At 31.7% G+C, this 13,568-nt stretch overlaps 1 protein-coding gene across 1 annotated transcript; it reads left to right on the plus strand.

The window, feature by feature from the left end:
* Positions 1-4,788: 4,788 nt before the first annotated feature.
* Positions 4,789-6,359, plus strand: LOC137834888 (uncharacterized acetyltransferase At3g50280-like). The gene has a single exon (XM_068643115.1). The coding sequence runs from the start codon at positions 4,891-4,893 to the stop codon at positions 6,283-6,285; it is 1,395 nt and encodes a 464-aa protein (XP_068499216.1). The 5' UTR covers positions 4,789-4,890; the 3' UTR covers positions 6,286-6,359.
* The last annotated feature ends 7,209 nt before the right edge of the window (positions 6,360-13,568 follow it).

The following is a 13,568-nucleotide window of genomic DNA, read 5'->3' on the forward strand; positions in this document are numbered from 1 at the left end:
CGACTCTGATTGGGGCTCTGATCTCGATGACAGGAAGTCAACATCAGGTTACTGTATTTATATTGGTCACAATCTGGTTTCGTGGTTGTCTCGAAAACAAAAGGTTGTCTCTAGAAGTAGCACTGAAGCAGAATACAGAAGTGTTGCAGCTGCTCTTGCTGATATCACTTGGCTTCAGTCCTTATTCACTGAGCTTCGCCTTCCAGATTCCACACCACAGATATATTGTGACAATGCTGGAGCTGTTCTCCTTGCCTCTAATCCAGTTCTCCATTCTAAAACGAAGCACTTTGAGCTTGATCTCTTTTTTGTGCGTGATCGTGTTCAACAACAACGCCTCTCTGTTGTTCATCTTCCTTCGCAATATCAGATTGCTGATTTGCTGACAAAACCAGTATCTGGTGCTATGTTTCTGAAATTCAGAAATAAACTCATGGTTGAACCTATTTCCACCATAAGTTTAAGGGGGATATTAAGCAATAGAGTTGTTAATTTGTTAATAGAGCTGTTAGTTTGTTTTAGTGGGTCTTTCTCTCTTGTATATATTAGGTTTTATCTCCTCTTTGTAAATATCTTTTTCATTCAATAATAATCTTCTTCAATCTTCTCTTTATGAGCACTCATTCTCTTATCCTTACACTGCAAGAACGCTTCGACTGCAATAACGCAAAATTTTCACGGAGTACTTGGAGTTGGCAACCCAACAGGGATCTTTGGCTCTCATATTAGACTGGTAGATGATGGTGACGATGACTACTTTTTCCGTTGAGGGTCGAGAGCCTTTATCATGTTGGTGATCTTTCCAACTCCGATCAGTCTATGGGCACGGAGGAACTCTTATTGACGGAGATGAGACCTATTCTTGGTGGTGGTTGATTGATTCTGGGGAAGCAAAAACAGAAACAAAAGAGAACAAAGCACCCTATGATTGAAGAGGAAGAACTGAAGAATCCCTAATCAAGAAAACCAGAGCAGCAAAGAGAAAAGAGAAAGACGAGAGACGTAAGAGAGAAAGAAGAAACTGTGAAAAGAATATTATTGAATTGAAAAAATGAAGTGTACAAAAAAGGGTATGCGGGTATAAAAAGCAGAAAAGAAAGAGGTAGCCCAAACGGTTCCAAAAAGGAAAAGAAGCCCAAACATAAAAAGCCCAAAATAGGCCCAAATAAAAATACATAGTTTCTCATTTGTTTTTTTTGTTAGTGTTGTAATGACTGCATCTGTGGTGCGTACTAGTGTTTGACATGGAAAAAGGTATCATGTGAAAGTTTCATATGCGACGAAGCATTTTTTAGATAACAACTAAAAATCACAAAAACAAAAACTTATATTTAAAATATTTTTATAATATATTTACATATTTTAACTATGTATTACTATGAAAAGCTTCCTTTGGAGCATTCTTTACCTATATATAAAAAGATTTTAACTATAACAATTTTTTTGGAAAGGGTAGATAGGATGTACGAGTTTCAATATAAAATTTCATTTTTAATTTAATATACGATTTATGCATAAATTTAACGTTTAAGGTTTACTTGTGTATGATGGGATAAATAATTTATTAGACTAATATGATAACATAAATAATTTCAGATTCCATTTAAAAAATAAATAAAAAATGGAACTTTTTTATCTGTATTGTTTTCAAATTCATCTTGATGAAAATATTGACGATTTTGTTAAGTCAGTTGAATGCACCATAAACTAACAATTTTTTTAAAATTGTGACTCGTTTTTCGACAAATATTTGGCGTAATTTGGGTTTTAGAAATTAATTGAAAGGATTTGTGATAGAAAAAAATTGTAAACATATAGATAAAACATATCTATAAAGCCAGATATCACATAAATAAATAAATAGAAATTAAAAGAAAATATGTATTATTTTATTTGATGAGAAAATCAAATAATGTAACTAAGATCAACTTATGTGACCGAGTAAGGAACAAGTAAAACATTCATATCTTCATTTACATTCTCCGTAGAAGTGTGTTGTGGTACACACCTTATTTCTTATTTGGTCTTGAAAAGGAAATTTCATTTTTCACGTTAGGTATCACTATTTTGGTTGTTGCAGATGATTGAACCTTCAAGCGCTTGCTCTAAGACGGTGGCTACCACTAATAGTCGTATTTGTAGAGCAAACGCTTTGGTCTAGTCTAAAACGATGCTTTAACTTATAGTCGTTGCTTTAGAGTCGTTTTAATTTTGAAAATGTCACCGCGTTTTGATGGACAATGTTTGACAGGAGAAGCGCTGTGAATGTATTGTCGTAAATTGGCATTTTTGCACTAGTGAAGTTGTCATACATTGTAGATAATAGGTACTTTTAAGTTTATCAAATTACATAAAAAATATAGTGAAGCATGTACATGTAGTGTAGTCATTCACTCTTGTTGTAGTGTTCCCTTGACCAAATTGGAAGTGTATTGCTTACAAGTTGAATAAGATGACATTTGTTTTTCTGACTAATACAAACCAAACCCAATATGTTTTTCATATATTGCACTTATATTTGGCTCATACAAAACAAAAGACGCACAATTAAAATGATGGATGGTTAATCAATGTTGTTTTGAACACAAACTTGACAACCTGCCCTTTCATTCATGGTTCAATGTGGTTCGCATGTGACAATTCATTGTGCCCTAAGCCAATGTGAATCTTGTACACCCCAAGGACAATTTTTCATTTGTAAAACTCGTATTATTCAAGGACGAGTTCATCTTTCAAGCCCACACGTGTAACAAACTCGTGCATGCTAAATACATGTTCCAATTTGTGATTTTCCAAACTTGTATATGTAGTTAGCGAGTTCACATGCTCGCGAATCATGTTCCAAGGAAACTCGTCCATCTCATTGGCAAGTTCACATTTGCTTATACAAACATGTGCATTGTTGGCTAGCTATTCAACTTTGTATTCATGCATTGCTTTGACCTTTATTAAAGCTTGGTAGAGAGGTTCCTGAAGAATTTTTTATTCAACCTCCAAAGCTTGGAGAGATTCCTGACGAATTTGGTATTCAGCCTTCAGTGCCACACAACCTTTAGTATAGGCGTGTTGCTTCAATGTCACACACAACCTTCAATGCTCCATACACGTGTTGGAAAAAGTGGGAGAAGTACATGTATTGGTTAGAGTTGTATGTGGAGTTTAATAAATTTATGTGGATTATTGAATGCATGGCCATATATTCACATAAGCATATCACTCTTACACCGCTAACTCAATTGTTTTACCTCGTCCTTTTAATTTTGGAGTTCAAGTATTGTCTTCTTCCTTATACTAGTGTCTACTCAACCTTAAGTTCATGTAAGCACTACAGAATAACCATCTACTTTCCATTCATCTACGTATGCGTTCAACAATGTTCAAGTTGCATCAGTTTTAACACGTACAAAGACACCTCACACTATGAAAATCTTAAGTTTATTTTCACTACAAGAAATTGTCCGTTTATATACAGATTATTACATATGAATATTTACATACGAATTTAATTTAGTATGTAAACAGACATTACATACGAATTTTTTCGTATGTAAGAATAAAAGTGATTGCATACAAATTTTTTCGTATATAAGGATTACATACAATTTTTTTTGTATGTAAGCTAAAAAGTGATTACATACAGATATTTACATACGAATTTAATTTAGTATGTAAATAGACATTACATACGAATTTTTCCGTAGGTAAGCCAAAAGTGATTACATACGGATTTAATCAGTATGTAATTTTGGCACCATGAAGTGAGAATAATTACATACGGATTGTATCCGTATATAAAGTATTACATACAAAATATTTTTAATAGTTGTAATAATAATAATATTGATATTAATATTTTTATTAATAATAACAATATTAATATTATTATTACTAATAATATTATTAATATTTTTCAAATTTTCAAAATTTAAAAATTTAAAATTTTGAAATTTTGAAATTTAAAAAAAAATTATAAGTTTCAAAAAAGACTTTAGTATTTGAAATTTTTTATAAATCGATCAAACCTGTTTTTAAATTTTGAAATTTTGAAAATTTCAAATTCCAAAATGTTTCAAAAATCTTAAGTTTATTTTCACTACAAAAAAATTGTTCATTTATATACCGATTATTACATACGGACTTGAATCCATATGTAAAATGAACAATACATATGAATATTTACATACGAATTTAATTTAGTATGTAAATAGACGTTATATATGGATTTTTCCATATGTAAAAAAAAATAATTACATACGAATTTTTTCATATATAAGAATAAAAGTGATTACAAACGAATTTTTTCATATGTAAGCTAGAAGTAATTACATACGGATATTTAGATACAAATTTAATTCAATATGTAAATAGACGCTACATACGAATTTTCCAGTACGTAAGTCAAAAGTGATAAAAAATGATTACATATAGACTTAATCAGTATGTAATTTTGACGTCATGAAATGAGAATAATTACATACGAATTGTATGCGTATATAAAGTATTACATACAAAATATTTTTAATAATTATAATAATAATAATATTTATATTAATGATAGTATTGATATTAATATTTTTATTAATATTAATAATAAAAATATTAATGTTATTATTATTTTTCAATTTTTCAAATTTCAAAAATTTTCAAATTTTAAATTTTGAAATTTTAAAAAAATTTAAAAATAAAAAAGACTTTAGAATTTGAATTTTTTTATAAATACATCGAATGTCTTTTTAAATTTTCAAATTTCGAAACTTTCAAAGTTTCAAATTTCAAATTTCAAAATGTTTCGAAAAGTTTTAAGATTTGAAAATTCTTATAACTCCATCAAACATCTTTTTTATCTTCTATGTTGTTCATATTCCATTTCATATACCACAATTTTCCCAAATGGGTACTCCTGCAGTTGAACACATTTCAGAATGTTTTGTGAAGCCTCACCCCTGCAACAACTTCCCCAACCAAATCTACAATCTAACACCATGGGATATTGCCATGTTGTCTGTGAGCTATATCCAGAAGGGTTTGCTCTTCAGCAAGCCTGCAACTCTTGAGAATCAACAACATTTCATGGAGAATCTGTTGGAGAAGCTCAAACACTCTCTTTCTCTCACCCTCTCCCATTTCTATCCACTCTCTGGTCGTCTTGTCACCCACAAAACCCAACACCCTCCCTCTTACACTGTTTCTGTTGATTGCAGCAACAGTGATGGAGCTCGATTCATCCATGCAGCCTTAGATGCCACCATATCTGACCTACTCTCCCCACTTGACACCCCTTCCATTTTTCACTCGTTCTTCGACCACCACAAAGCACTCAACCACGACGGTCACACCATGCCCTTGTTGTCCATCCAAGTCACCGAACTACTGGATGGTGTTTTCATAGGTTGCTCCATGAATCACTCTATAGCAGATGGCACTTCGTTTTGGAACTTCTTCAATACATGGTCGCAGATCTTTCAAGCACAGTCTCAGGCTGAAAGCCATGAACACGATGCTCCCATCTCACATCAACCCCTTCGTTTGTTTCCAAATAATTCTGGTCCACCAATCTCTCTTCCTTTCAAACACCACGACGAGTTTATCAAGAGATTTGAAGCGCCCTTGCTGAGAGAGAGAGTCTTCCATTTTTCAGCAGAGTCCATAGCGAAACTGAAAGCCAAGGCCAACTCAGAAGCTAACACCACAAGAATCTCTTCTTTCCAGTCATTATCAGCATTTGTTTGGAGATCGATAACCCGTGCGCGCTCCCCACCGTCTGAGCAGAAAACAAGTTGCAGATTAATGGCAAACATTCGATCAAGAATGGAGCCGCCACTGGCTGAAGAATACTTTGGAAACTGCATTCATGTACTGAGAGCAGAAACGACAACAGGAGAATTGCTTGAGAATGGTCTAGGATGGGCAGCATGGAAGCTGCATGTGGCTGTTACAAACCTTAACGAAGTGGTGTTAGAATTTCTGGAAAGATGGTTAGAGTCTCCTTTGATAATTCAAACGGGTCGTTTCTCTGACTCGTGCAGCGTGTTGACGGCAAGCTCGCCGAGGTTCAATATGTATGGGAGTGAATTTGGAATGGGGAAAGCGGTGGCTGTAAGAAGTGGGTGTGCAAATAAATTTGATGGGAAACTGACATCATACGCAGGGCGTGAAGGAGGAGGAAGCATTGATTTGGAAGTTTGCCTTTTGCCACATACGATGAGTGCTTTGGAATCAGACAAGGACTTCATGAATGCAGTTTCTGTCTTCGAAAATGGTCATAAAGGGACAGATCTTAATTAATGTAATGTCGTTTCTGTTTTTTTTTTTATTTGTAGTTTCTCGGTTTTATCAATTGAGAGAAGTTATTATTGGAACATCTGTTAAATTTTATCCGCTGTGTTCACCAAGTAAAAAAGTGTAGATAGAAAAAATAGTTGGTATAAGATGGTAGCAAGATAATATCTAAAGAAAAGATGAATTAGTCAATTTCTATTCGCATGGTAAAAAAAAATTAATGTCTCCTGAAATCTAGTATAATATAAAAAAATATATATATCATAATTTATTATTTAAATATTTTTAATAATAAAAATAAATTTTTAAATTTACATTTTATATTTTAAAAATAATATCTAAATTATCTCTAAAATATCATATTATTCACAAATTTTAATAAATTATTCTTACAAATCCATCCATATATTCTTATAGATCATCTTTAATCCTAACTCTCACAAATTTCTGTCAATCCAAACAATCCAAACATAGCACTGTCATGTCACTTAATTTAATTTAATTTTAATTTTGAATGACTTTAATTGATTAAAAATAGAAAGAAAAAATCAATATTAATTAATTGATATTTAATGTATCTGCGGGATCAAATATAATTAAAATGGGAACTTTTTCTTGGTTTTTATCTTAGGAGAGGAAGGTACAAGTATGATTTAAATACTCTGGTGATATATTAACATCTTTATCAATAAAATATACACTTCACACCTTAATAAATTAATATTTTATTTTATTTTTTAATTAAAAATATTATTATATTATTATGAATAATGTCAAATATATATTATTTACTGTTTATAGTCTCAATAAAGCCTTTCTCTTAAATAATATAGATGTAGTATATTGACACCGTCTCCACAATAATCAATTTGACATTGCAGACATGGCAATGACGTGATAAAGTGATATTGCGTCAAACGTGATAAATTCAAAATAGGATAATAGTGTGAAAGAGAAGTGAGGCGCAAAGTTCAAAATAGGGTAAAAAATAATATATTACACCAGTTCTTAGTAACAACTGGTGTAATATATTATTACTTTTCCTTAAAATGACCTATATTACACTGGTTAAGCCATCTAACCAGTGTAATATATGGCTCATATTAAAAAACTTTTTGATTTTTTTTTTTTCATGAAGAGTGGGGTGGCCATAAATGTCACATCAGTGACCACTTATAGGCACACGGGTAACCACTTTTGCATGTGTCGGTACATGTGGAGGAACCTGTGGCTGGGTATACAGTTCTGGTAGGATGAGTGTCCAATTCTGTCATGGGTGTAATATATGACCCATATTACATCGATTAAACCATCTAACTGGTGTAATATATGACCCATATTTGAAAACTTTTTGATTTTTTTTTCATGAAGAGTGGGTGGCCATAAACATCACAGAAGTGATCATTTACAGGCAGACACATGGATAACCAGTTTTGCCTATGTCAGTACATGTGGAGGAACTTGTGGTTGGGTAACCAGTTCTGGTAGGGGGTATCCAGTTCTGCCATGGATGGAATATATGGCCCATATTACACGATTAAGTCATCTAACTGGTGTAATATATGGTCTATATTAAAAAAAATTGATTTTTTTCATGAAGGCCATAAACGTCATAGAAGTGACCACTTACAGGCACACGAATAACCAGTTCTTTGTGTGGCAGTACATGTGGAGGAACTTGTGGCTGGGTGTCCAGTTCTGCCATGGGCAACCACGTGGTTAGCCCAGAGTGTTGTAATGACAAAATTGGAAGTGATTGAGGAGTAAGAGTGAGTTTTTAATATCGTTTAGCAGTCAAATTAAATATGATTCCAGCGTAGACCTGTCTAACGCTAGAGAGATGATAATATAATTGTGGTCAGATCACCCCAAGTCGTCTTCCAACGAATTCAATAGTGAAATTAGTTAACCGAATTCAAAACCTATCTGCAAGCAATGAAAAGTTAGTAATAACAATAATGATAAAAAGGGGGTTAAGATAGTTATGTAGGAAATATAAAAGAGATTTGAAGTAAAAATAAAAAACGGTTGATCCCCAAGTTCTTCCACCATTGAATTCTTCATAGGTTCTCTAAAGATTAATCCTTTATCAATCCTCCAACAAAGCTAAACCAGATTGAACATGCGCCGATCTTATTCAACTGAAACTCACCAGTAAAGCATGCATCTACTGGTTTAATCAATACCCACTTTGTTCCATGCGTATATTCTATGGGAATGCTTATCTCCTCTCTCTTGAATCATGCGCCCAAAAAATTAATTAGAACAATGTGAACTAACTAAGAAACCAAAGTTTAAGATAAGGAAGACTCTCAATCATGCGTTCAAGTACAACCTCTCACAAAAACCAGTTTTCCAAGAGATTAGATTATTAAAACAACTACTATAGAGAATTAAAAATAGAAACTTTTATTGACCGAAACCTCAGAGCTCAATGGGAAATTACAAAGAAATCAACCCAAAAGGTTTAGTCTTCCATGCGGAGGCAAAACAAAAGAATTATAAAGAAAAAAAAAGAAACTAAGAAAATCCTATGAAGTTCCCCCTCTTTTCCTTGATGCTTGTGTCCTTTTATAGGCTTTTCTGCTCCAAGGATCCTGAAAAAAAATTATTTTATTTTATATTTTGTTAACAGTTTTCAAGTTTCCAGAATTCTTGTATTTTGCAGAAGATTTGCTTCCAATTCTGTTTTTGAGATATTGTAGATTTTATTTTCTCTTTCTTTTCCTTAGAATTTGTTTTCTGTTTTGGTTCAATAAGCAACTTGGACTTCTGCATATTTGGCCCATTCACAAATGTAGATGCTTCCTCCGGATAATTTACTCTAAAAACACAAAGGCTTATTCTTTCTACACCCCCATGTTTTTCTTCCTGCACCCTCATAATTTTAAATATCCCAAAATTAACCATGACCTAAAATTTGAAAAGGGGCACCATGTTGGACTTTCATTGTCACTGTTTATCTTCATCATTGAATAATCAACTACTGTGGAGGGTCTTGGTAATTGTTCGGAGCAAGGTGGAGGAGTATGCAACGTTGCCGAAATGTTATTTGGGTTGTAGAGGTAAGAGTTAAGTCTTTTTAGGAGCATGGTGGTTATGGAGATTTCCGGGTTACCAGATATCGGGATCCGGTAATGTATTCCAGATTCATGAATCCGAAATTGATTAAATTGTGTTTTCTGGATAAAGGGGTGTTCCGAAAGTTAAAATATCATAAATTGTTGTTTTCCGGATTGCTGAATCCGAAAGCTTAAATTGTATACGCATTGGTGGATCCAAAAGCCTAAATTGCATTATGGATTTCTGAATCCAGAATTTTTTTTTTTTTTTTTGTGTTATGGATTCCTGAATCCGGAATGGTCTTTTTAATTATGGATTGTTGGATCCGGAATTTTAGTGAAAGCATATATCCAAGATTTTACCGTATTCTGTGATGCGAAATTCTATCGGATTCTATAATCTGGAATGTAAAAAAGCACTTACAAAAACAAAAATTCATACAAAAAACAGATGTCTAGATCCGAAAACAAAATAATTTACTTACACACTAAATCTTCAAGAAGAAATGTGTGAGATTGAAAGGAGAATGATTTGGAGGTGTCGCTGGTGGAAGATGAAGAAACACGCTGGTGGTAGGGATTCACGCTGCGCAAGAACACCACTCACTGTCTTATTTAGGGTTTTTAAGGTTAGGGATATGTTTGGAATTTTAAAAACTAATAAGGGTGATTTAGTCTTTGCATAAGAGTGTGGGGTGTAGGAAGAAACACGTAGGGGTGCAGGAAGAAACTACCAAACACAAAATTAACAAAAATAATAGTTAAGGCCCAAATAAACCTAATTATATGAATTTGAATTAAAACAATATATTTATTTATTATTATAGTTCAATAATCCATGATTAAAGCTATTGAGTGTGAATAAATATATGCTCACCAGTAACCAGTTCTTCGTGTGCCAGTACATGTGGAGGAAGCTGTGGTTGGGTAACTAGTTCTGGTAGGGTGGGTGTCTAATTCTTCCATGGGTAACCACGTGGTTAGCCCAAAGTGTTGTAATGACGAAATTGGAAGTGATTGAGGAATAAAGGTGAGTTTTTAATATTGTGCGGGTGATGCAGAAGTAATTACTTGCTCATTTGAGAAAGTTGATGTTGTTAAGAGTTGGTGGCCATAAACATAACACATGTGACCACTTACACATAGGCGTAACCATTTTGGTTGTGACAATAGGTTCGCAGGAAGTTGTGTCATATATTACACCGGCTGACTCAAGTAACCGGTGTAATATAAGACTAGTTCTGATTGTGATTGATGAGTAAAGTCAGTGACGCTGAATATTTGAACAACAAACAAAGAACAAATGATGACCACACAAGAAATATGTTTATGGTTTGTGTTTCGCTTGTTCTACTGCTTGGTCCATGGTTCCCGCTGCTTCTTTCTCCCTCTCTCAGACTAGGTCGTTGCTTCTTTCCCCCTTTCGTTCGACCTTTCCTTTTATTTGACCTTTCCTTTCGTTCAAAACTCTCCTGCTTCCGCATCCACACTCAAACGTTAAATTCTTATACTCTTACAAAACTGGCCTCAGTGCCACATCAGTTCTATCATAATTACAAAATATTCTACTTTCACATTTTCATGTAATGTCACCTCTGTGACGCAAGTCTGTTTTAGTGAAGAAAAAGTGTTAACAAAATATTTTCGTTACTATTATTAAACAGTTCTCTCGATGATTGACATGGGCCATGAAGTCACGTGAAAAGTGTTCAACGCATTGAGCTCTTGTTGCAGAAAATAATAAAATTTGGATGCATTTTCTTGACTTGTCATAAGAGGTTCATTACTACGTTACTAAAAAAAATTATCATTAATAATTTATTTTAATTTTTAATCTCATTTGACATTATTGTTTTTATTATTCTTTTAACCATTTTTCATTCTCTATATCTCTTTTAGGCTTCGTTTGGATCCAGGGGTGCCACTGTTGTCGATGACGGAAGTCACAACAGCACCTGTTTGGATCCATGCATGCTTGCGGGTGAGTGTGGAAGGAAGGATCAAGTTGAGTGAATTCTCCTTCTGCGCAAAGATGAAGAGAAAGTTGCATTGTAGAGTGGGAGTGCCAAGTCATCAGAAGGAAGTTACAAAGTTGCCCTTACTTTCACTGGAATTAAGAGCAATAGTGGCTCTGCATGCATGCCACATGAAGCCATGAGATTCCTAACTTGGCTCAGGAATCGTTTGACTCTGTGTGAATCTATGTGAAACTGTGAAACGAGAGTGAATGCAGTGGGTGAGGTAGGTGGGCGTGAAGCTGGCTATATTAAGAGCATGAAGGTGGTTCCTCCATTCACAGAAAACCAAAGAAACCGAGCCATCAGAGAGTGCATTGTAGTGTGGTTGGAGAGATTCCTATAAGCCATCATAGTTTGTGTTAGGATACCTTGTTCATCTCACGTCCTGGGGTTGATCTGTGTGATTCATCTAGGTTCATCTAGGTTCGTCTGAGGTGAGAGCTTTTTTTGGAATGGTGCATAATCGATTATGCCTCAATTAGAACCAGTCAGATAATCGATTATGGTGCAGATAATCGATTTTTTAAAGTTGGTAATCGATTATCTGTAAAAATTTAGAGCCATAATCAATTATCTGGAGTGTTGAAAAAGGGCCATAATCGATTATTGAGTGCCATAATCGATTATGCTGTATTTTTGCCTACCAACATAATCGATTATCCATGGATAATCGATTATCCTCTGTGTATAATTGAGAGCATAATCGATTATATTCTAAATTTTTTTGAAATTCTGTGTTTCTTAATTTTTTTATGTGATTTTCAGGCATTGTTCTTCATCTTATCAGTCATTCTAAATTGTGGTGTTCTTGCTTATCTTCAGGTTTTTAATTTTTTTTATGTAAAGTTATTTTTTATTTATTTCTGTTTTATATTTATGTTTGGATGATTATGGTTTTGTAATATAATTTCTTTAGAATTTAGTTTAGTTAATTATGTTAAGGAGTTAGTAAATTAATGTTGGTTGTAATATAATTTGTTTAGACTTTAGTTTAGTTAATTATGTTAAGGAGTTAGTAAATTAATGTTATTATTTGATTTATTGTTTTAATTTTTGTAGATAGTTATAATTTTTTGTAAGATTTTAAAAAAATATTTATTTGTATGAAATGAATGATTTCCATAATGGAAACAAAAATTTAGTTAAATATTGTTTATAAGAGAATAGATTTATTTATTTAAAATGATTGGACAAAAATTATTAATATTATCATTAAAAGTATTAAAAAAATTGTTTTAGTTATTTTTGTTATAAGATTTAATTGTTTATAAGAATAAAATTAATGTTTTTAAAATGAATATTTTTACAATTTGAAATAGGAATTTGTAATTCGTAGGTTTTTTAAAAAGTAATTGATATTTTTAGAAGTTGTATTTTTAATTCATATTTTAATAATAAATGTACAAATTTATTATTTATTTAAAAATGAATTGTTTATAAAAAAGATTTACAAAATTTAATTTAGACAGAATAAAATTCAAAATTTTAAAAATATTTTTATAGGGTTTTATTTTTTAGATTTAACATAATTTATTAATGTTATAATTAAATAAATAAAAAGAAATGTTGTAGTAATTAAAAAAAAAACAGTGAAAGTGTTGAGTAAAAATTATGATTTTGACTTAATTTGTTTTAATTTGTATTTCACATTAATTATTAAATATTGGTGTTAGAATTAAATGTTATAAAAAAATAATAAGAAATATGAATTTTTAATAATAATTTTAGATAGTTATTACTGTTTCAAAATTAAATTGTTTATAAGAAATAATATTTTTACAGAATGTTGTAGTGATTAAAGAATAAAATTAATGATTAAGGTACAATGAATATTTTTACAAAGTAATTGATATTTTAGAAGTGTTATTTTTAATTGATATTTTAATTATAAATGTAGAAAGTAATTATTTATTTCAAAATGAATTGTTTATAAAACAGATTTAAAATTTTTTATTTTGACAGAATGGAATTCAAAATTTTAAAAATATTTTGATAGGATTTTCATTTTTGTAGATTAAACATAATTTATTAATGTTATAATTAAAAACATTATAAAAATGTTGTAGTAATTAAAAAAAAAAAGTAAAAGTTTAAAGTAGAAATATCATTTTGAGTTTTTTTTTTTTTTTAGTTTGTATTTCACATAAATTATTGGTGTTAGAATTAAATGTTAAAAAAAATGTTATAGTAATTTAAAAACTCAGAAAAA

This window comes from Phaseolus vulgaris, chromosome 5 (assembly GCF_000499845.2).
Source record: "Phaseolus vulgaris cultivar G19833 chromosome 5, P. vulgaris v2.0, whole genome shotgun sequence".
Classification (NCBI taxonomy): domain Eukaryota; kingdom Viridiplantae; phylum Streptophyta; class Magnoliopsida; order Fabales; family Fabaceae; genus Phaseolus; species Phaseolus vulgaris.

Bases quoted from the DNA above. Each gene is read 5' to 3' on its own strand.
- LOC137834888 (XM_068643115.1), top strand. From the start codon at position 4,891: ATGGGTACTCCTGCAGTTGAACACATTTCAGAATGTTTTGTGAAGCCT.